We start from the raw sequence: 23,923 nt of genomic DNA on the forward strand, positions 1-23,923 counted from the left end.
GACTGTTTACAGCGCAGTAACATGAGGAGTTGAGCGGCTTGTCCCGCCTCCACCATAACTCTAAATGCAGAAGCACAGCTGTGTTTCCACGTTTGAGTCGCTAAGCAAAATCAAAGACGGCAGAATGTGAGGAAGACGAGAACAAATGCAAACCAGTGTGTTTACATGTATGAAGAGGAAATGGCTGGTGAGTTACAGGTGAGGAAATTAACCCACATTCAAGTCAAATGTTTGAGGCCAAAGCTGGGGTCATTAGCTCTTGCCCGTCCGTCCATGCATGTGTGTAGGGGGGGATGGGGTACATCAGGAATTAGGTAATATTGACATGCTTGCTGCGGGCCCGCCCACCCAACAATGCAAAGATCAATGCAAGCGATCAATAAAAGTCATTGACAATAACTGAACTTCTCATATGGTCAGCAGAGGAGAAAATTTACTATTTTTCAGTCGTGTGTGTCCCTATTCATGTTCATCCATCAAAGTGTTCCAAAAGACACACACACACACACACACACACACACACACACACACACACACTCGTATGCATGCATGCATGCATGGACATATTTATGCACAGCAGGGGGAATTTGGTTCTTCTCTGACATGGCATGATTGGTCATCTCTCTCTCTCTCTCTCTCTCTTTCTCTCTCTCTCTCTCTCTCTCTCTCTCTCTCTCTCTCTCTCTCTCTCTCTCTCGCTCTCTCTCTTCCTGCTGAAATAGTTTGAACAAAAGAGGGGGAGGGGTTGTGCAGTTGGGGGAGGGGATGTATGTGTTGTCACTAGGCCAGAGAGGGAGGGAGAGAGGGAGGGAGGCTGAAGGGCGATCGAGGGAGTGGAGGAGAGAAAGATATGGTCCCAGAAGGGAGTGCACACACACACACAGTCATACGCGCACACACTTCACACACTCTCTGGCTCCCCGGCTCGTTTTGTGGAATGGTGGATTAGTTTTCAAATATTTGGCAAGCAGATGCAGGCATGATCAGGTGAGTAATCATTTGCTAACTTTGAGACGTTAAAGCTCTTGTCAGTTTGGGAATGTTCTGCTCATGTGATATGATCCGTCCCATGTGTTGGAGGATTCCACAATTATTCCTCCAGTAGTGTGTAGGTCAAACCAGGGGAGGGAAAAGAGTCCAAACTGTAACACCTCGTTATGGTTAATACGTTCTTCAAAATGTCATTTCTATAATTGCTTGGAAAAAGGGTTATACATGTGAACGTGTTGTGATCTTGTTGTGTGCTTTGCGGTTCTTTTAAAGGATTAAAAACTCACCTGCTGGGTAAGCGTGTGGCTCTGTGGTCAGAGTGTCCAAGTCTTACGTCTGTTAGAGCATTCAGCAGGACAGAATTGACAGAAACTGAAAGCCCTGAGAAGGCAAGCAAGTGTGTTTCTTTCTACCAGCAGTTTACAAAAGACAACGTTAGACACTTTTTAAATAGTTTTAGAAGGCAGCCAGCATACGTATCTCCATCCTCCTCTTCCCTGTGGGGTCAGTCAGAAACAATGTAAATTACTTAATGTCCAAAAACTGGGGGCCATCAACATAGTCATGCCCACTTCAACGTCTGAAAATATGAAAAAGATAGCACCAATATTTGGGGTTAGTTTTTTTTTTTTAACCCTGAATCCAAACATTAAACCTTAATCCTAATCCTAAACCCCAACACCAACCCTAAACTTTAACCCTGACCCTACCCTCAAGCCTCAACCCCATCCTACCCTAAACCCCAACCCTAAACCTTAACGCTACCCTAAACCCTAGCCCTAAACCCCCAACACCAACTCTAAACCTTAACCCTAACACCCAACACCAACCCTAAACATTAACCTCTCAAGACTAAGGTTTAGCCTAATCCTAACCCTAAACCTTAACCCTCAGAAAACTGTGATCAATCTTTTTCAAAATTTGTGTGGACATCTCTTACTATGCCAACAGCAATTGTTGCACATATTAGTCTAGTCACCCTAATATTGAGGATTTTACGGACAATGTCCTTTCCATCGGCGCTCACTCCATCTTAATTGTACAGGACACATTTTAGACGATCCCCGCCGGGACCAAATTAATCGTTCCGTGTGTATGACATGTCTGACCTATGCACGTTCCTCAGGTGTCCCGGCTGCCCCCAAGTGTGAGATGAACCATGGAAAGGTGCAGAGGTCCGCTCACTAGCCCAGCTCGCATCTGCCCAACCGACCGGGGGTCCTGCGGCATGCAGCGGTGCTCTCACTAGCACCAAGTGGACCCGGTCCTGTCCTCCTTACCTGGGGCCAGGACTGCAGAATGCTCAGTCCTGTTGCCCCTTACAGTAAGTTTGCATGCTTTTGTGTCCACAAGGGCAGAACAAGAAAAAAAAGCATATATTTTGCACATCATCTGTTTTTTTGACCGTTATCTCATCCTGTGGCAGCAGAGGACAACAAGGGGGTCATCTGGGAAGTTTTGTAGACTGGACAGACATGCTAATGGCTTTTACAGCTCAGTCTCCAGACTTTGCTTTGAGGAATTTCACAGAAAGTGTGCAGCTTCTCCTCTTTTTTCAACCCCTCCCTGTGAATGTAGTGCAAGTTTGCAGACAATAAGATGTCTGTCCTCACAAGGGTATTTTTTTTAAATACAAATCCTAGTTCCTTACAAAACTGACAAAAGCAGAAAATACAAATATCCAATTTAAACAGCACGGTGCAATACTCCCTTGGGTTAATCACAAGAGGTTGCTATCCAGACTGATGAATATGCTTATATTGATTGACTGGACTATTGATTAGCGTTAGCTTTAAGAGGATTACGCCGCTAACCTGATTGGAATAATGCAACAGGAATTTATTTCAACATTTTTATCAAGTCAAGCCAAGGAGAGGTGAGAAATGTAAGATGGCGGAAGGCTGCTTCAGGGAGGAGGGCCCTTTTTTTAGGTTAGACACAAGTAGTGCTAGCGTGCATCTGTCACATTCCGCCCTCCCAAAAAGACTAACGTCTTCTTGCTACATTATTTCCATTTTTTTTTTAAACCACCACTGTTGTAATTGTGCTTCTTGTTTGCAGCACCGTGCAGTCAATAATTAGATTTTTTTTTCTGTCACAATGTGACATCAATAGCGTGATGTTACAGTCACCCTTGTTTTAGTGGCCAGTTAGCAGAGTTAAAGTGATTGTGTGAATGTAGCTGGATTGTTAGTAAACTGGTGTCAACAGCCTCTCATTAGTCTTGCATTGAAGCGCACATTAACATGCCCTCCGCCTCCACACACGCATTAGGCTTCCATTACAATTAAAGCAGCCTTGTTAAGCAAATTGTAGCACATCTTAGGTCCTCATTAGATGTCATGGCAAAGATGTGGCGGAGAAAGGAGCAAAAAAAAAAAAAAAAAGAGAGCACAGTGAAGGGCAGATGGAAAGGACGTGAGGAGGGACTGGTCAGCTGCAGCCTGATATATGAGTGGACACAATAAGCAAAAGGGGGCCAGGCCGCCCTCTGCCACATGTGAGGGTGTGTGTTTGTGTGAGAGAGAACTGAAAAGATGGGGGAAGGGAAAACTGACCACACAGGCTCGGACACAGTCGTCTTTTACAATAGTGCGAAGACAAGGAGGCTGCTTTCAGAAAGGAGGGAAATGAAGCTCAAGTAGAAAACCAAAGTATTGTTTGCTGTAAGATTCATTTGGGCTTGTTTTTGTGCAAATGTTGAAATGTTGTAAAATCTCATTATGACAATACAGTCAATTGTGGCCTGTGCAGGGTTGCAGCAAAAGAGGAAAATAGATGAAGTGTTTTTTTTTCTTTTCTAAAGCAGCTCCTTCACTTATGTTGGACTCTGCCCACTGCTTACATAACAATGCAACCCCCCTTCCCTCTACAAGCAAAATATATTGTTGCATTAATATCTTCTATAGGGCTCCTCACAGCAGCAGCGTGAAGGTTTTAACTCAAATGACCCAGTAATGTGCAAAATGGGGCTCATTTCTCAGCACCGTGTACACGTACAGTTCTTTCTCTGTAGAAGTGGACAGTACGTGTGCAGCGCACGGACAGACAGAGGATATGTGCTGTGTAAATAGATCGCAGGTTAGATTCCTGGCATTCCAGCAGCCTGACTCATCTGAAAGATGACCAGGAGTCTCTCTCTGGCTATTTGCCGGCCGAGCCGAGAGCTACGCTGCGCCAAAAGGCAGTGCTGTGCAAATGTCCGTCCCGTCAGAAGTGGAAGACTTTGTTTATTGGGAGTGGAGCACAAGCAACAACAACTCTCACCGGGTGTCCCCCCCCCCTTCTCCCCCCCTCTCGCCTTTCCACAGCCACCTCTGATGCTTCACAACCCCCCAAATCCCATTCCCTCTCGGACCCTTCCCCCACATCTACTTTCATCTAATTAGCCCCTAATTACTCAAACTGACCATGCAGTGGACTGCGGGTCCAGTTTGCTTCTGCAAACATCCACAAGTTGCATAAATTCTGTTCTACTTAAAGCAAATTGTCATTTTGATGGGCGTAATTACTCGATTGTGCTTGCGTCACTCTCAGTCAATCTATTTAATTGAATCAATCACACGAGTTGAACGATTTAATTTGCTTTTAATCATGAATGAATTGTACCGAGCGCTATCATTCCCGCTGAGGTCAGCCTTCCAACAGCACACATGCAATCGTTCATGGCAACTCTTTGTGCTTCTCCTGCCTCGACATGCTCTGTCATCTTCTGTAATGCTCTAAGGGAGAAGTCTGCTCGTACTATTTGTACTTGGAGGCCTTCATAATTACATAAAGGTTGACAGAGAAGACAAACTTATTGAAAAACCATCTGTAAAATTAATTTTTAAGGTATTTATTTGGGAAATAGCATGCTAGCATTGGATCCAGCTCACCTGTAACACTGCAAGAGTTCATTATTAACAATCAAATTGTTTAATTCAGCAATGCTATACTGACCATGTACACAAATATTTATAATCACAAGTCTGAACAGAGGTGAGCCAGTTTGTCATTCGTCAGCGTCCGGGCCAGGCTACCCTTGCGTCATCGTCAATCCATCATAATTTAAAGCCGAAACTAAACTGTAACTGTCAGTCAGTCATTCCGTCATGGTTATTTTAACCGCCGTTCTGTCATCTCTAAATTATGTTCACCACAGCTATTTTAGGACCCATAGATCTTCTTCCTTCTCCTCCTTCCTTCTTCTACTACTTACGTCACACACATTTGTGTTTACCACGTCACCTACATACGGTAAGAATGAAAACAAAGACGCTAGATGAAGCCATTACAAGACTGAACCACAGAAAATGATCAAATTACACAATCATAAGCTCCCGCTTGGAGGCCCTAGATCCAATAACTGGTAATGACCACAGAACCTCAAGCACCATTTAGGTCAAGTTTGCTGAACCATGAGCGACTATTTCCCATGTAGGCGTCATCTGTGCGCTCATAGACGTGTGATGTACATCAAACTGGCAGTACGACTGACTGTATGATGATCACACTGATTAAGGAAAGCTGCCACAGTACCAAGCCGGCTTAGTTCTCATCTTTGTATGCTGCTAAGCCAAGCGTGGCCAAGAATGGAGGGCTCTCAATAAGTTCCAAGCCAACACTAGTTGCTAGATTAGGGCCGGGGCTGCCTCACTCATCCCTCCTAATTCCTGGGCTACCCCCCCAACCCAACACCCATACACACCCTCTGACACAGATGTCTGATGCTCCAGCACACATCGACATTTTTTTAATGGGTCACTGAAATGCACATTTGTGAGAGCACCGCTGCAGGAATTACAGGCAATGGTGTGTGATTAAAAAAAAAAAACTTTTTCCAATATTTGTCTTAATTTTCCACACATTTTAGGATCCCTCTTTTTCAGTGTATGATTTAATTATGACTTTTTCCTCTATGCATTTCAATGGGCGTAAATGATTTTTACCATTCGTTGGTCGGTCCCAATCCCTCACATGGTCAACTGTATAGTAAATAAACAAGTTGTTTAAATAAATAGAATGGATTGGTCCATCTCCTTATTGGATCTTAATCAGTGTCCAAAGGTCATTTAACACTCTTAACGCTGATCACTCCAATCAATCAGCATACGTTGCCTTGTATTGCTGCATGATTATCTAGACGGACATATCTCACAATTACTTGATTGAGCTTTCCAGGAGGTGCTGGCGATGTCTTCAGTTTGTCTGGCCGAGTGTCAGATTTCGACACTACGGCGATAAAACCCGTGTACGCTAATCCTTCATTCGTCTGCGTTCCCAATGTGCACACACATCTCTAAATGTCTGAGATCTGTGATCCACTCCCAGTTTTTACATTCCATTCTGTTGAATTTTGATGAGGATTCCAGGTCGTACGAGATTACTGTGCTCAGATATGTTTTTGAATCGATTATGGGCCATCTGCCGAAGACCGGATGAGAGTAGATTTAAAGTACATGTCTGCAATCATTAACAGCGTTGATCCTAGACTAATTGAAATTATGGATGAAGTGCTTTGCAAAATTTTTGTACACGCAGTAGCTGCAAAGTGGGATATGGAATGTTAATTACTCAAAGCAATATCATATTTTTTTTGCTTGAGGAGATTTTTATTTTATACGACGGATGATACGTAAAACACACTAATTTTTCTCCGTTTTCTTTCTACAAGTGTATGCATATGACACAGGGAACAAAACAACGAGGCCCAAAAGGCTTTGCTGAGGACTATCCCAGCAAAGTCAAGTGCTCATGTTGACCCAATCAATTCATGGTAATAAAATTGTGAGGAAAATGCTGACCATGATTAAATGCATGACTTCGTGACGTAACAAACGGTAAAAGTTATTTCGGCCTTTGTTTGTTTGTGTGCGTTTTTGAGATTATGGTGCCAATGATTGGATCAGCGCCATGATCGGGCATTCCCTAGAGTGCAGGGATTTCTCCCATCCTGGGTGGGGCTTCTGATGGCCAAGAGCGCTTCCATCCCTGGATTGGATGAGCAGGATTATTGGGCTGAAGGATCATTTAATTTAGGAAACAACATGTGGGCCGTTTAGAGGCCCATCTGGTGGTCCTGGTGGACATGTGACATTCGCGGCACTAATCTGCATGTCGACCGTGTCAAAGTAGAATGAGCAAGTTAGTGCTTGAGTGTGTAGCATGTCTACTTTTTGTCTTTCAGATGTTACACTAACCCTGATGAGACTTTTACAGTTTTAAAATAATAATTGCCACATCATCATCACAACTGTTGATGAAATGACCATTTCGAACATGCTCTTCTGCAGAGGAAGCTTTTACAAGTCAGCTGCTTCTTCTTCCTCTTGGCCCAAGCCTGGGGTCAGTACAGATTAAAACGCTCCACAATGCCTGGAATGTCCGCCTAATGCATGGAGATTGAAGAAAGCAGTCCGCTTGTGGAAGTGCGTATAATCACATAGGAACACTTTTTGGACTGCTAAATCAAGTGCTACTGTCAGCATGCGGCATAACAAAGTACTGTGGTTCCCCGCTACAAATGACCCTGCCCACGCCCCCCCGCCCCCTCTTCGTCCAGCATACCCCTGAGGTTTGGGCTGAATTAGATCATACGCTCGGTGGGGGTGGTTTTGTTGACTAGGAGAGTCGCTGAGTGACAACAATGGCCCCAATGTGAGTGAGGCAAAGGCAGAGGACAGAGCTGTGGCCAGTGGAGGCTTATCGCCGTGGATACCGGGCTGGGGGCTATGTTGGCAGCTTCTCATAAAGATTAGGACAGTTGTCCCCCCTGCCTCAATGAGATGGTGTGGAAGAGCGCAGGCTAAGCGTTGACATGATGCTCAGCTAACCAGGGTGACTCTTTGCTTCCTAAGCTCCTTGAAAGCAAAATATTCCCATTTTAATCTGGACAATGGAGTCCTGCTAGAATACATTTACTGACATTTTTTGGGGTGCATCGAATTCGCGTTACTGCTTGATGTGGACCGTGTTCATTTTTTGCAATTTTACGCAATTTACATACAATACCAGGCAATTACGGCAAGGTTAGAAAATGTTCATCTTCTGGTTTTAGTTTTAGACAAGCAAGTCCCAACTCCTAAAATGGTCTATTTGAGTCGGACTCAAGTTAAGTCATGTGATAACTTTGCCAGCAATGACAAATTCACGCTTGTTGAAGTGGTCACCAGCAATTCACTGAATATGACTTGCCGGTACCAAAGTCAGGCAAGTCAAATGTAAAGGAACAAAACTGTTGTGTTCTGCACAGGTCTATTGAAGATGCACTGGTCTCCGGAGCACACCGCCCCTATATCTCAGTGGCCTGAGCAGCACCTTGACGTCACCTCCACCACTTCGCCCCCGACGGTCCACAAACATGAGCCCTACGCCTCCGCCGCTCGCCGCAATTACGCTCACACAGGTTACCCGTGGGCCAGCGATGACATATCAGCCCTTACCGCTTCTTCGCTTCTCAAGCGCTATGCCGAGAAGTACTCTGGACTGGAGCTGCCCTACGAGCGTCCCGCTTCGGTGGCCTACCCAGAGCCCGGCGCTTTTTTGAAAACTGAATCGGAACCCTGGGCTCTCAGCCAGGGCATCGAGTGCTACCCCGGAATTGAAGCGCTAACTGGCGCCAAAGTGGGCTCCGGATCCTCGGGCGTCCCCACCACAGGAAGCGTGACCGTCGTGAGCGGGAACTTAGCCTCGGACCCGAGCTACGGTGCCGCCGGCTCCTGCGGTGCCCCGTCGTCCCAGGACTTCCCTCCTGCCTACAACAGCACCTACTTGTCTTCAGGATACTGCCCGCAGCCAGGCACAGCACTTCCCCCTGCCCCTCTTCACTCTTTGCAGGCCGCACCCACTCTGGTGCCCAGCTACAGCACCAGCACTCCAGTCTACAACTACCCGCCGGGCTGCTACCCCCATAACAGCCTCTCTTCCAGTTACAGCCACCCCAGTGCCTCCTACCTACCCCCGGGCATTAGTGCCCCTACCCCTTTGGCCCCCAGGCCCACCATGGTGGGTGGCAGTTACAGCTACCCGTCACACAGCCTCGGAGGGGGCGGTGAGGCCGGCGCGCCGCTGAAACGCAAGGCCTTTGAGATGGGAGAAGACGGACAAGAGGGAGCCGAGGTGGAGGGATCGCGCTACAGAAAATACGGCAACGGCCTCAGCAAAGGAAACGGGCACGGCAACGGCTACGACATAAGTGGCTCTGGTTCAGATCCGCAGCCCTACAAACCCGGGAAGCCCCTTATGTCACCCCCTTATCGCGGGACAGGCGATTACAGCCCCCCATCCGGCCTGGCGGTGGAGAATGCATCCGGGGAGCACAGCTTTCCTCACCAAAGGATGCCTATGAAGATACCGGCAGCGCATGCGCGAGCTGAGGATCCCTCCGCCGGCCACTGACTGACCCGCTTGGCTTTCCGACAAAATTCCCTTGCGCTTGGAACCAGAGGTTTGAACTCCCAAAACATTTGCAAGTATCCACAAACATGTTTGAATATCACTTGCAACCACAAGAGGGCACAATTATACTAATACCTCATCTTTTCCATTATCCATGTTTTCCCAAAGATACACACAGGGGCATTTTATCACGTGAGTATTGTTGGAGTATTATTGGAGCATTCTCTCCATAGATAAAGAAAGTAAAAATGTATGCTTCTCTCAGGATATCTATTTATTCCTTTCTGCTACTGTGGCAGCAGCACCGTGGAAATGTTGCTTTGTTTTGATTTTTCTCTCCAGAAAGTGGCGTAATTGTATGTGGCCACGAGTGTTACCGGGCCCGTGACTGCAATGCCCTCAAGCAGCCCCACAAAGATCATTTCTGACCAAAAGTAGGCAGAGCAATAATTGAGAAGGTGAAATTGCTGTACGACTTCAGCACAATCATTCAGGAGCTGATTCAGAGGCGATGGGAAAATGAATGTTCGGATACTGTATGCCCCACCAACCCCCTCGCCCTCTTTTGCTTCCTGCCTCTTGTTTTCCACCTGTTCAATGCTACTGTTGTCCTCTTTATACAAATCATGCTGCTTCTATAAAGCTGGCCTTTACGTCGTTTTAGTACAGGGCCTCATTCCTGTACAATTGAAAATATTTTTGGCAGTATACTTGATGTACGCAACAATGGGGCACGTTGTTTCCACGCAGATGCTTATTGTAAAACTTTGACAAGAATCCAGCTTCTACTTTGTCTTAACTACGAGCAACAATCATGCAACATACTGCTGAACTTAATGCAATTGAGCGCATGTACACGCGCAAAATGGGCCTGCTTGGATTTACTTTACTCATGTTCATTGTCTTTATTTTTTTGCCTCTTGAAAGGAAGATTTATCGTCATGTTATTGAATACTCAGGAAGAATATTGTTACCTCAGAATGATGATGATGATTAGAATGTATGTTATTACCTTTGGAGTGCTTGTTGGGAGCCATTTGCAGCTAAACTGGAGCTGTTGAAAAGCAAAGCATACTCTGAAATCTTCAGGGAATTTACAAGGCTTTTGACAATAACAGTGAAAATGCGCAGACACGCATGCACGCACACACACAAACACACACACATTGCTTTGTTGCTCTGGGAATAAAAGTGGCGATATTTGTACCAGGGCCTGAAATGTTGAATGTAATTCAGATCTATATTTTGTTTTTTTTTGTTTTTTTAGAAATGACAAAACATGCCATAATGTACATCAATGACATTTTTAGATATATGAAACATATTTTCTTCATGTATAGATTTCCTTATAGATTTTGGCGGAGAGATGAACAATGTTATGTGTTAGTTTATGTAGTTTGCAACAACCCGAATGGTTTGATGGACAAACCACACATGATGGAAAAATGAATATCAAACACGCTTCACTATATGTTATCAATATGTTTTTCAAAATGTCTCAATGTCTAATTCCTGTTCTCTGTAGCATCGGATTGTTGAATTGGCACCACAATGGAAGAGGTTTATTGTGACAACATTGCTTAGTGCCATTTTGTTAATCAGCAAAATCTAATTTCGGAGCACGACCCTCATTGATTGTCGGATTTGGGTTCAAGAGAGCACAAAATGTGGATTAGATTCAGTGTGGAAAAAATTATATCCCAAAGCAGTTTTTGCTGCATTAAGCAAATACATGCCAATCCAAGTGTGACCTCGTCACGCATCTTCAAATTAAAATAAGAGATTAGAAAGGTGATCAACTAAACCCCAGTGTTTTAAAAAGTATTTAAGCGCTTAGCTAGAAGAATTGAATGCTCTTCTGTGTCACACAAGCAGTATGCTACACAAGCTGTTGTTCTCATTTTATTCAACCCAGAATGGATTTTAGTGTTATCTTTTACTCTCTCTCTTCTTCTTTTTTTTTTTTTTTAATTTTCAATGTTGTATCTGGTGCATTCTCAGTAACCATTTCTACCTCATCTTGAAGACATTGTACATGGAAATATTTATCTCATGTCCTTTCATTTGCCAGATTAGGAGCAATGTTTCACTTGTTTGACTTGTTATAGTCTACCTCAGTAAAACTGTCATGTCATAAAAATGATATTGTAACCGCACCCCCAAAAATCAAAATTTGGACTTTTCTGTCTATCAAACCAAAAATGTTTGACGTTTGAGTGTTGTCTGTCACTAAAATGTACAATGTTGACAACTATACGTGGCACTGGTGTTTTCTGTTCATGAGCTTCTATTACAAACTATAATTAACGTGTCATCACAGAGCTTTAATTAATCTGTAATTTGTTTGTATTCCTTTCATCTAATGTTAAGATTTAAAGGATGAACCTCACAAATAATAATAAAAAAAACTAAATTGCTTTAAAAGAGGGGTGTGTAATATCACTGCCCACATTTTCTTTTAAATAAAAAAATATTAATTTGGTCATTGGTCTGTCCTTAAATCATCCTTTACTCAGCAGACGCTAGCAGATAGATAGATAGCTAGAAGATAGATTGCAAGTATCACAGCGACACCCTCAGGCTACTATCGACTTGTAATTGGTGATAAAGCAGCTACGATTTATTTTTGATAAGGAGAGAATCAAATTGTCTTAAATATTGTATCCCTATGCAAAGATGAGACTTGATTTTACTCGAGTGAATAGTATTTAGCGGTTTAATAAAAAAATATAAAAAATTCCCCCCCATTCAACCTCACGAGAGGACGTTCATCTCTGTAAACATGTTACGATTATTAACAGTTTAATAGCGCTCTGACAATGTTAATCAAAGATAAGCATTAGTCTTTTAAGTGAGTGTATTTGTTTAAAACAGCCACTAGAGGGCGATAAAAGCCTAGAAGATAAATGACGATCGCTCTCCTGAACGGGCATGTTCTAAACCAGTGGTCCCCAATTTTTTTTGCGCCAGGGACCGGTTACGTGTCAGAAATATTTTCGCGGACCGGCCTTTATATGAATAAATAATACATTTATATAAATAAATAATGCATTTATAATAAATATATAAATACGATTAAATAAAATGATACGACTATTTCTTTCTTTTAGTAGGGTTTTTTTGAGTCTTTCCTTTCCCTCTTGGGAGCTTAAGATCAGGGGATGATTTGATTTTTTATATTATGTATTTTATGTAAATTTTAAGTTTACTCATATAAAGCCCGGTCCGTAGCGCAAAAAAGGTTGGGGACCATTGATCTACATCGTTCGCTTGTGAGCTGCTCCATAAAACCATATATGATCCAGGCACTTGAGGACGGGTTCTGTACTGTAGTGTTTAGTGCACTGGACTCTCACCCAAGTGACCTGAGTTTAAATCCCATCGAGACCCAACATATTTTATCATAGAAATATTTTATCATAGAAAATTTGCAACACAGTTGCCCGTGTGCTGCCCCATATAACCATGCACCTCCCTAAAGCTTAGGGTGAGGGATAGGGGTTAGAGTGACCCATGTGACCATTATTTGCTTGTGAGCTGCTCCATAAAACCATGTATATTCCATGCAATGTCAGCGAGGTTCCATAGTGTAGAGGTTAGTGCTCTGAACTCTCACCTGAGCAATCCAGGTTCAAATCCCAGGGAAACCTGAAATATTTTATCATAGAAAAATTTGCAACACAGTTGCTCGTGTACTGCCCCATATAACCAATTTGCTTGTGAGCTTCTCGATAAAGCCATATATATTCCAGTCAGTGTGAGCAAGGGTTCAATAGTGTGGTGGTTAATTCTCTGGACTCTCAACCCAGCGACCTGGGTTCAAATCCCAGTGAGACATAGCTTGTTTTATTATAGAAAAATTTGTAACACAGTTGCTCGTGTGCTGCCCCATAAAACAATTATAACAATTTGCTTGTGAGCTGCTCCATAAAACCACATATATTCCATGTAACGTAAGTGAGGGTTCCATAGGGTAGCGAGTCTGTGTGATTCCCTCGTTAAGTACACCTGCATGAAAAGTTTTAGCTCCTGCAGAATGTGAAAATGACCAAAAACTTTTCACGCAGGTGGACTTAATGAGGGAATCTTCGAAAACATGTTGGAATGCGGCCCTGAGGACTACAGCTTGACACCTGTGACCTTTGACCATGATATTTCCCTAATAAAGTGGCCTGTTATTAGGTACACTTGAAAATGGCGGTGTACCTAATGGAGTGTCCGTGTGAGTCCCTCGTTAAATGCACCTGCGTGAAAAGTTTTAGCTCCTGCAGAACGTGAAAATGACCAAAAACTTTTCACGCAGGTGCACTTAACGAGGGACTCTTGGAAAACATGTTGGAATGCGGCCCCGAGGACTAAAGCTTGACACCTGTGACCTTTGAGCATGATATTTCCCTAATAAAGTGGCCTGTTATTAGGTACACTTGAAAATGGCGGTGTACCTAATGGAGTGTCCATGTGATTCCCTCGTTAAGTGCAGGTGCGTGAAAAGTTTTAGCTCCTGCCGAATGTGAAAGTGACCAAAAACTTTTCACGCAGGTGCGCTTAACGAGGGTCACTTGGAAAACATGTTGGAACGCGGCCCCGAGGACTAGAGCTTGACAACTGTGACCTTTGACCATGATATTTGCCTAATAAAGTGGCCTGTTATTAGGTACACTTGAAAATGGCGGTGTACCTAATGGAGTGTCCATGTGATTCCCTCGTTAAGTGCACCTGCGTGAAAAGTTTTAGCTCCTGCAGAACGTGAAAGTGACCAAAAACTTTTCACGTAGGTGCGCTTAATGAGGGTCACTTGGAAAACATGTTGGAACGCGGCCCCGAGGACTAGAGCTTGACCATTGACCATGACGATGACCTACCATGATATATGCACCTCTCTAAAGCTTAGGCCTAGGGTGAGGCCCTAGGCCTAAGGTGCATGGGTATATGGGGTAGCACATGGGCAACTGTGTTGCAAATTTTCTATGATAAAATATTTTGGGACCCACCAGGATTTGAACCTGGGTCCCTGGTTTGAGAGTGCAGAGCACTAACCATTACACTATATACTCATAAGCATGGACCCCAAGCAAATTGTAATGCTCTCGTCCCCAACCTTTTTTGCACCACGGACCGGTTACGTGTCAGAAATATTTTCGCGGACCGGGCTTTATATGAATAAATAATACATTTATATATATATATAAATAATACATTTATAATTGATATATAAATACGATGGAATGAAACGATACGACTATTTCTTTCTTTTAGTAGTTTTTTTTTAGTTTTTCCTTGCCCTCTTGGGAGCTTAAGATCAGGGGATGCTCTGAGAATAATTGTCAATTTGTTTTGTATATGTGAAACCCTTTGAGACTGCTTGTGATTTAGGGCTATATAAATAAAATTGACTTGACTTCTTTCTTTCTTGTTTCAGAAAAATGGAGGTGGAGATGCTGGTCCAGAAAGTAAAATCCTTTCCACAATTTGGCTTCAGCCACAGCAGATGCTTTTACTCAACCTGCAGGTAAACAAGCTTATTTTTTACTTTCTTTTGCAGATGACAATAACATGGCAACACAGAGGAGATTAAATATGTTTGGACAAAATAAAAAACGTTTCATACTCACTTGAAACTGGGCTGCCAAAACACATGCTATGAAATCAATACAATGGACTGTTGCTAATGAATTAATAAAATTTCATCTCTGTTGCAGGCTACTGTAAATGTAGGACACACTTCCTCCTCTCAGTCAAGCCCTCTCATAATCATGTCCACAATTTTACAATAATCTGTAGACATCTTATGTCCATAGCCACATACAGATTCTTTGTATACATTTCTGCTCCATTTTTCCGCCCCATCATCTTGACCAGCAGTTCCCTCTGCATGCCGTGGGAGGAAGGGAGCGTTAAAGAGAGCACGCACGCAAGCACAGTAGAGTGTGAGGCTGCTGATTCAGCCCGGGCCACTGCATTCATACATCTGCACTGCAGTGCTGCCTCTGTTCAGCCCCACGCCTTCCCTCAGTCTCTCCCTCCCTCGCTCGCTCTCTCTTTCTCTTGCATGCACATCTTACCACTCAGCCATTTTGCTGGTTGATTCAACGGCATTTCATAAATTTAAGCAGCAACAAATTCGACATCGGCACCCCAAAAAAAAAAACGACACTAGTCACAAGTCTAACTGGAAGGCTGCTTTATTGTTTGGAAATAGATTCGTGCTCAAATGAAGACATTCTTTCACTGATTCTCACTGAATTGTCTTGTGGTTGTGCAACATGTTCCTCTCCCTGGCTGCATTAGTGGCAAGAGATAATGACATTCAAAAATTGCCCCCCTCCCACCCCACCCCACCCCCACCCAGTCAGCCTATTTTCAGCAAATCATCCCAGTCATGCTAAATCAAAAATACGGTCCATATCGTGAAGATCCAACATTTGAAAATGACAGAAACCTGCAAAACAGAAGGCAAGCCTTTACCAACTCAAAAGCTCGTAAACAGAACATAGGGGAGAACGATCAAGAGTGAAAGCGAGAAAGAGGAGAGAGAACTTGTCATATTTTATGATTCTACAATATGAAGTTAGTCCAGACTACATGGCGAGTTAACAATATACAAGTTCATTTGGACTCGGTACATTGCAACTATCATGCTCTGTTTTGATTCCCTCCTGGTAGTTTTGGAGCTCCGCGTCGCCGACTGTGCTGCGAGACTAACTAGAAAGCTAAAAAGGCACGTGCCGTTTAGAGATATTGCACCAGAAACAAACACACAGGCAACTAAGATGACTGACTAACCCTTGGGCCTTTACACATATCGCCATGGAGGTGATGTGAGTGTGTGAAAAACATGGCGGTGGGTTGTAATGCTCAAACACTTCACACACACGTGATGCCAGCATTAAGAATGTGAAAAAAAAAAGCGGCAAAACATTGTTGAAAATGTACAAAATGAAAAGGGTATGCTGGTTAGTGCAATCCTCCCACCAAGGCAGGCTCCTGGATTCTCAGCAAGCAGCCAGTGCAACAGCATGCAGTATGCGCTGGCACCTTTGGGTGCTGGCTGGGACAGAATTTTTGTTATTGATCCATTATTGATACACACAAAGTAAGCTCCATTGATCACTTGTGAAGAAAAAAAGAAAAATGGACAGGTGAGGTGCATCACATAAACTGTTCATATATATATATATATATATATATATATATATATATATATATATATATATATATATATATATATATATATATACACACACATATATATTTGCAATATAGCTCTGTGTATGAAGGTATTGATTTGCAATATAGATTATTTTCCCTTGATCCCTTTTTTCTGTGAAAAGTGAGTAAAAAAAGTCTAGTCTGACATGTCACAGCCTAACAAGTGTGACGGGGCAGAAGCTGGAAGCCATTCTATTTATGCTTATTTATATTTAAGTGTAAAGATTAATAGCTGTAGTTTTTTTTGACGTAGTCCAGTATTTACAAAAAAAAACTACTCATGCCATTAAAGTAAAATATTACATTAGGAAAGTGAAATGAAAGTTCGTTTTTAGCTTCAGAACTAAGCTTACACTTGTTTTTTTTGTTTTTTTTTCTGCTTTCAAACAAATCCACTTTTGGGAATGGAATACTTTATAAATGCATGACGAGCGTACGGAGAATCTTTCTGTTTATCATTCATGGTTTAATTTGGTCAACACCCACACTGATTCTGGAGCACTCATGCAGAAAGTGGACTATTTGCAGGACTCGGGTTAACTATCAATAAACAGGAAGTGACATCACTGCACAGTGCTAAAGCTCTGCTGCGGCATGTGTGCTCACAGCACCGTGAGATGCGTCCGGTGCTCTGGTCGTTATTTGGTATTGAATGCGGCGCGGAGAGGGTCGGAGCCTATGTTGTAAAAATCAGTGACATCACCTGCCAGTTTCGACTGGGGTGAATCGAGCTAACATGAACGAAGAATTGGATTGAATGATTTCCATCTAAATGCAACCCACTACCAATTGAAGCAACACCTTTGCAAGCGAGAGCAAAACAATGGGCCTGTTTCATGCTTCTATAAGTCTACTTGTCATAAGCAGGAAGTTCTACAACAAAACGGACCATGACTCTCACTGAAACAAGGCGGCCGGCTGAGATCGTTTCCCGTCATCATCATCAACATCATGGCATTAAACACAAAGGCGTAAAATGTGATTTAATAAATGCGGCCGTCACATTCACTTGCATTGTGTAGCAGAGCTCAACGAGTATAATATCTCCTGAGAAAAACGGGAGGATTTTTTTTTTTTTTTTTCCAAGCATTGCATACAATTCTCGGGTCTCTGTTGAGAGTGAAATAAAATACCGTAATCCAAAAAGAAAATAGACATTTAGTCACAAACCCCCTTTCACCGATGAAGAACAACAAGGCAGATCTCTTTGGCTTCTTCACACACTCCAATGCTTACCTTTCTCATTACTCAACTGAAATCAGACAAACATGTTCCCCTCGACGTTTTCTTAAACGAGGCTTATAAAACGGGAAAAACAAGAAGGGGAAAAACGCACACACTTATGTGAATAAGCTCAAGATCTCCTCTCAGCCCTTTCAGAAAAGAAATGCATCACCCATAAAAAAAAAAAAAAAAAAAAGGCCATACTTGTAAAATCCCCACTGACCACTACAAACAATAAAAGCAAATGGAGCATTACATAGGTGCATAGAAACGTTAAATATAAGCTTCTGATTTTCTGACATTACGTCCTTCATTTTTCTTTCTACATCTTTGAGAGCAGCAGATCCATATTCACATTACAACTGCAATCCACTAATGTGTGTGTGTGTGTTTTAATATACCAGCATTTTCCATTCTTCTATTTATAGAGGCAACAATTGTAATGTCTGGAGTGAGGGACAAGGTTTCCGTTTGGGGGATGATCGACCCTCGTTATCGCGCCACCGCAGTGTTAGTGTCTTGTGGACTATGAAAAGTTCATGCAAGAGTTCTGGTCAAAAACATGCCATCATGCAAATCATTTCTATGCATTGAACAAGCACAATTACCTATGTTTTTGTTTTGGAAACCGTTCGGAGTAAATGTACGGAAGCCCTTGGCCTGAGTTCACCCCCGTAATAAACAAACCCTGAACAAATTGGTGTGAAAGCCCATGTTCCAACAGAAGAAGAAGAAGAAGAAGAAGAAGAAGAAGAAAAAAAAACAACATTCGGACGTGGCTATATAAATAATGGGAGTTAAGTGGCATGGGCAAAATGCTAAATAGTGTTCCTTTTATATTGGTTTGCATTTTTGCTGCTCACATCAACAATTTCTAGCTTGAATAACACCAAAATACTCCCGATGCGCTCTATTATTTGTCTTTCTCTCATTTTGCTCTCAGAGACGTTTCAGTCCTTGCGCAGTGCAACTCTGGCAAGAGTTTCCTTATCTTTCCCGAAAGGCCGTCGTCTTCTTTTGGAATCTGTGAAGTCCTCCGTTTGAAGCTCCTTGTCTCCCCCGTGGACGTGACTCATCGAGATACAATGATGTCCCAGCTGATTATGAGAGGAGTTCGAGAGCCTTCGAGCCGTCGTCGACAGTGTGAGCGCTTCCCTCTGAAGGCTGGAACGAAAAACACTGAATCTTTTCTGACTTGCAAATGAAATAATCTGTACATCCGTGCGGGTGTGAGTTTCCTGGTGTTGTTATAATTTGTGGTGTTAATAGCGTGATTATTATTATCCCATCGCCTTAACATTTGGATTCCCTGACGTCTTTTTGGTTTCTTCCTCTCTCGTTCCTCCCTCCCTTGCCCTCGTTGTCGTCCTCCTTCTCCTTGTCGGGTTTGGTGACGCTATCGTACGAGGGCAGGGAGGCGGTGGAGGGCGTGGCCTCCTTCTCTTGTTCCTGATTGTTCCCGCCGTTCTCCACTCTGTTGTTGGTCGGGACCCGCTTGCAAACGAAACCCCGCCTCGCCAAGTAGACGCGGTAGGCCCGTTGGATGATTCGGGCAGACACGTCCTCCTGCTTACGCCTCAGAGTGGTGGTGATGGGCTCATAAGAGACCTTGGAGGGATTGGCCGCCACAAATCGCTCCTCCATTTGTTGCCTCAACATGTCCAACTCACCGCTGTCGCCCAGCACGCGTTTGGTGAAGGCAAACAGGATGTCCAGGCAGTGTATGCGGTCCCCGCTCACCATCGGCATGTCCATAGCGATGAGTTCAATGGTGTTGGGCTTGGGGACTCGCAGCGGGTGTTCAAGTGCGTCCGCAAAGTCGGAAAGCTTGGCGTAGGTGATGAACTGGGAGGCAGTGGGGTCAAACTTCTCCCATATCTCATAGAAGGTCTCAAAGTCATCCTCGCTGAGCGGGTCAGCGCTCTCCTCCGTGGCCACGCTGAAGTTCTCCAGAATGATGGCGATGTACATGTTGACCACAATTAGGAAAGAAATGATGATGTACATAACAAAGAAGAAGATGCCCACAGATGGGTTGCCGCAGTCTCCGGTGGAAGGAGTGCCGGAATTCTCCAGCAAGGGGTCGCAGTCCGGAGGGTAGTTCAGAATGGGCAGCAGTAGGCCGTCCCAGCCAGCTGACGTGGTGATCATAAACAAGATGATCATGCTGTTGCCAAAGGTCTCGAAGTTGTACATGTCGTCGATTCCGGCCCCGTGTTTTACGTAGCCAAAGTTGGACATGCCGAAGATGGAGAAAATGAACATGACCAGGAAAAGCAGCAGGCCGATGTTGAACAAGGCCGGGAGTGACATCATCAGGGCGAAGAGTAGAGTTCTGATGCCTTTGGCGCCCTTGATGAGGCGCAGGATTCGACCGATACGAGCCAGTCGAATCACCCTGAACAGCGTCGGCGACACAAAGTACTTCTCGATCAAGTCGGCGAGGAACATTCCTACAAATGAAGAGATCGAAAATCAGAGAGGCATCATAATAGGAACTCATTCAAAACAGCACTCGAACATCCTTCAAGTAAAATCACAGTGCTCTCCCTGTCACGTTGTCATTTTTGGGGCAGTAGGTGTTTCTCAGCAAACAATGATTTGGTACTGAATGCCTAAAAACAATCCAGAGCAACTTCAAACTGTATCTTCTATCAGTTGACATTATTAAGAATGACATTTAACCAAATGCCATTTATTGAGATTCATCTTCATTTGTGTAATGGTATCACCACCAAAAGTATCAAAGGTCGTCAGATTGACCCCTGTGGTACACCATATTTCTTATAAGTACTGTAACAGGTTTGTGCATACTGTTTCTCATATATTGACCAGGGGGGGGTTTATTCAATATTGATTTGAGAGCAGGCCATACATAAGTAATATATTTTTATCCACTGTTCAGTACTAAACGTACAATAAGAGTGACTCTTAAAAGCATAGAATGTAAAAGTCTATTTGACAAATTCCAATCAAAATACTTCATAAGAACACTTGTGAGTACTTGCCCACGATAGAGAGGATGACCACCACCACGTCAAAGATGTTCCAGCCGTTGGTGAAGTAGTAGTGACGCAGCGCAAAGAGCTTTAGTAAAAACTCGCCGGTGAAGACAACGATGAAGATGAAGTTGACCCAGTAGAGCACGTCCTCTGTCTCTTTTGACTGGTCGTCTGTCTCCACCATCATGGTGACCATGTTGAGGCAGATGAGGATCATGATGGAGATGTCAAACACTTGCTGGGTTACAAAGTCAAACACCATGCCCTGGATTTTGTTCTGAGAGGGAGAGAAAAAATGTTTTACAATGATGATACTTTCATTCATTTAAAAAATAAATAAATAAATAATTTACCTGTGGTCTGGGTATAGGCTTTTGCGGTTTCTTTGAGCCAAGTTTCTTCATAGCATTGTAGTATTTCTTCTGTTCTTCCGTCATGAATATATCCTGACCTCCAAAGTAAAGGATCAAAAACAAAATGGTTACAATCGTCGAGTAGACGTCCCTCAAGAAGGTGCACAAGCGAGGAAAATCAAACTTATCTTTTTCTTTTGCTGGTTGAAGTTATCAATGATGACACCAATGAAGAGGTTTAGGGTGAAGAATGAACCAAAGATAATGAAGATGACAAAGTAGATGTACATGTATAAGTTGTCTTCATACAGCGGCTGATCCTCCACCTGGAAAAGAACATGTAACAGGGTAACTATAATTAACAAAACAAAATATGCAAAACTAACATTTTAAAATATGTTTGTAAAGTACGTAATATTTTTTTTGACTAAATTTCATATTATAAAAAAGTCTTTCAAATTTCAAATTCAATTTAAAATTTAAAACAAAGAATTTTCAGAAAAAAAAATACTAACCTGTTTTAAAAACTTCAAGCATACAAATCAAAACAAAATCAAAAGTACTACACATAATTAAAATAAAATCAGCCCTACCTTTCGAGAATCAATCGCCGCATACATAATGTCCATCCAGCCTTTAAATGTTGCCTACAAGGTTGAGACACAACATGTGAGAAAACACTTTGCATCAAGCGGGTCGACGTGTAGAAAACGCTCCTTACCACTTGCAGGAGCGCCAGGTAGCCTGCCCCCACATTATCAAAGTTGATCTTGACATTTTTCCACCTGACTTCCGTGTGGTTATCATTGATGAGAGCAAAACACTCCGTTCGGTTGTTAACCTCGTTGGGATGGAACGTGTACTCTTCTGTGTCATTGAAGCAGTAGTAGTACTTCCCAGCAAACAGGTTCACACCCATGATGCTGAAGATGAGCCAGAAGATGAGACACACCAGCAGCACGTTCATAATGGAAGGAATGGCCCCGACCAAGGCGTTCACCACAACCTGAAGAGAATAAATGCTCAAATCACATGTGGCTTGTTTTGACCAACATAACAAACATTGACATCAACACAAGCAGAAACTGAAATGCACATTCGCTCTCTCCTCAAGAAAACTGTCTAAGCCTAATAAGATAATCAAATAGAATGTAGATTTTCGCAAACTGCATTTTATTTGTACATACAGGTACCGACAAATTATTTTCTCAATTGCCATTATTCTATTGGAATGTGCATTTTAATTGACAGGTTGTGTGATGACACCACAAAGGAAAATTAGGGCCGCACAAAACAACACCATGTTAGAGAAGAAAGTTGTAATTATTCCAAAGTCCAAAGTTTAGAAGAAAGACTTGTAATATGAGAACATTTTCATTTCATAAGAATAAAGTCATGAAGGCAAAGGAAAATATTATTTTTCACAATACTTAAATCTGAGATCTCCTATGGGTTAAAAGTAGGAATAGGTGATTTTACATCATGTGCCTCACTCCGAAAATGGCTTATAAGTTTGTCAAGAAATTGTATAGTCAATGTTATGTCATATATAAATCATCAGTGATACATTTATTGTGCACGGAAATGTCTTAAGAACTCTTAAAACAAACTTCTTAATAAATATTTAATGATATTATATGATTAAAATATTCATTCTTTTATTCTTGCAATATTCCAACATTTTTTGCACTTCCATTAAAAATCCATCCTGGTAACAACTTTCTTCTCCTAATTTTCCTTTTGTTATTTCAATGTTGCCCTAATACTCCTTTTGAATTATATGAATGCAAAATATGAGAAGAAGAAAAGAAAAAAAACCAAGAGCTTGTCAAACATGAGACGACGCATCCAACAGATGGATGGCGAGCACGGATGTGTGGGAGAGGGGAGCATATGCAACCAGAAGTTTGGTGGTCTTCCAGTGTGACAATACCAAAGCCAAACTGCCATAAGATCAGTGAACAGCACATTTTGTGACGGCGCGACAGGCAGAAGCTTCTGAGCCTAACACATTTGCTTTCCCTTTGGCACCAACGAGAATGTGACAAGCCGCCTTTCATAACTGAATCAGGCTCAGAGCAGCTATCAAAACAATTGACCGAGAATTGCCGTGTCATATTTTTGGGGAGCAGCAACCAAGTTCATGCACAAGCCAGTTTGAGGATCCTCGTATTTTGACCATTGGAGATGATCTGCATCCATGCAAATAAACAAAACATTTTTACAATTTGATCCATGTCATTTTTTTTTTTTTTATCCTTTTGTCTTTAATCGGCATGCAGAAGCAGCAGCTGCCTGGTACGCATCTTGGGCCTTACCCTCATCCCTTCAAAACGTGACAGGGCCCTGAGGGGTCGCAAGGCCCTCAGTGTCCTGAGTGACTTAATCGGGCCGAGATCGGAGAAGCCCAAGGCATTAGCTATAAGGCTGACTATAGACACCTACACAGATAGGGACAGAGGGACAGACAGGGGACAGAAGCAAAGGAAGAGAGGACCCACATGGTTAGAGGGGACAGAGGGAGAAGGTCAGGCCCTACTCATCTTGGAATTGTCACAACATCAAATGAGGAACTGCAGCTTCTGTGTATCGTGAATCGTATAATCGTCGTCGTTTTGTCTTGTTTACTTCTGTCTGTTTTGGCTGTAGTTTGGCAAGCGAGTCGAGCGACGACCGGCTCGACAGCACACCTGGAAAGAAACTTGTGGTTGGCACAGTGAGCGGGAGAAAAGAGTCCAACGAAGGGAAAATAATCTGAGGAAAGGG

General features: G+C 42.9%; 2 protein-coding genes across 4 annotated transcripts in view; one reads left to right on the top strand and one right to left on the bottom strand.

Moving 5' to 3' along the window:
- The first annotated feature begins 830 nt into the window (after positions 1-830).
- On the top strand, positions 831-11,782 carry LOC148390639 (fidgetin-like protein 2). The gene is made up of 3 exons (XM_088390847.1): positions 831-987; positions 2,117-2,314; positions 8,225-11,782. Exons 2-3 carry the CDS (start codon positions 2,290-2,292, stop codon positions 9,367-9,369), a joined length of 1,170 nt encoding a protein of 389 aa, XP_088246973.1. The 5' UTR covers positions 831-987; positions 2,117-2,289; the 3' UTR covers positions 9,370-11,782.
- A 3,751-nt stretch (positions 11,783-15,533) lies between these two features.
- scn8ab (sodium channel, voltage gated, type VIII, alpha subunit b) overlaps positions 15,534-23,923 on the bottom strand; it is a 34,932-nt gene continuing 26,542 nt past the window's right edge. For 2 of the 3 annotated variants that reach the window (XM_088389760.1, XM_088389759.1), the window contains exons 22-28: positions 23,476-23,598; positions 21,879-22,163; positions 21,751-21,804; positions 21,346-21,483; positions 21,158-21,262; positions 20,811-21,081; positions 15,534-20,255 (exon numbers count right to left, since the gene is read on the bottom strand). In XM_088389760.1, coding sequence (XP_088245886.1) covers positions 19,096-20,255; positions 20,811-21,081; positions 21,158-21,262; positions 21,346-21,483; positions 21,751-21,804; positions 21,879-22,163; positions 23,476-23,598 — 2,136 coding nt within the window. In that variant the 3' untranslated portion in view covers positions 15,534-19,095. The remainder of the gene's footprint in view (positions 20,256-20,810; positions 21,082-21,157; positions 21,263-21,345; positions 21,484-21,750; positions 21,805-21,878; positions 22,164-23,475; positions 23,599-23,923) is intronic. The other variant, XM_088389762.1, reaches the window with a different exon arrangement.

The sequence above is a fragment of the Syngnathus floridae genome, chromosome 11 (genome assembly GCF_059516105.1).
Source record: "Syngnathus floridae isolate MCC-2025c chromosome 11, RoL_Sflo_1.0, whole genome shotgun sequence".
Lineage (NCBI taxonomy): Eukaryota > Metazoa > Chordata > Actinopteri > Syngnathiformes > Syngnathidae > Syngnathus > Syngnathus floridae.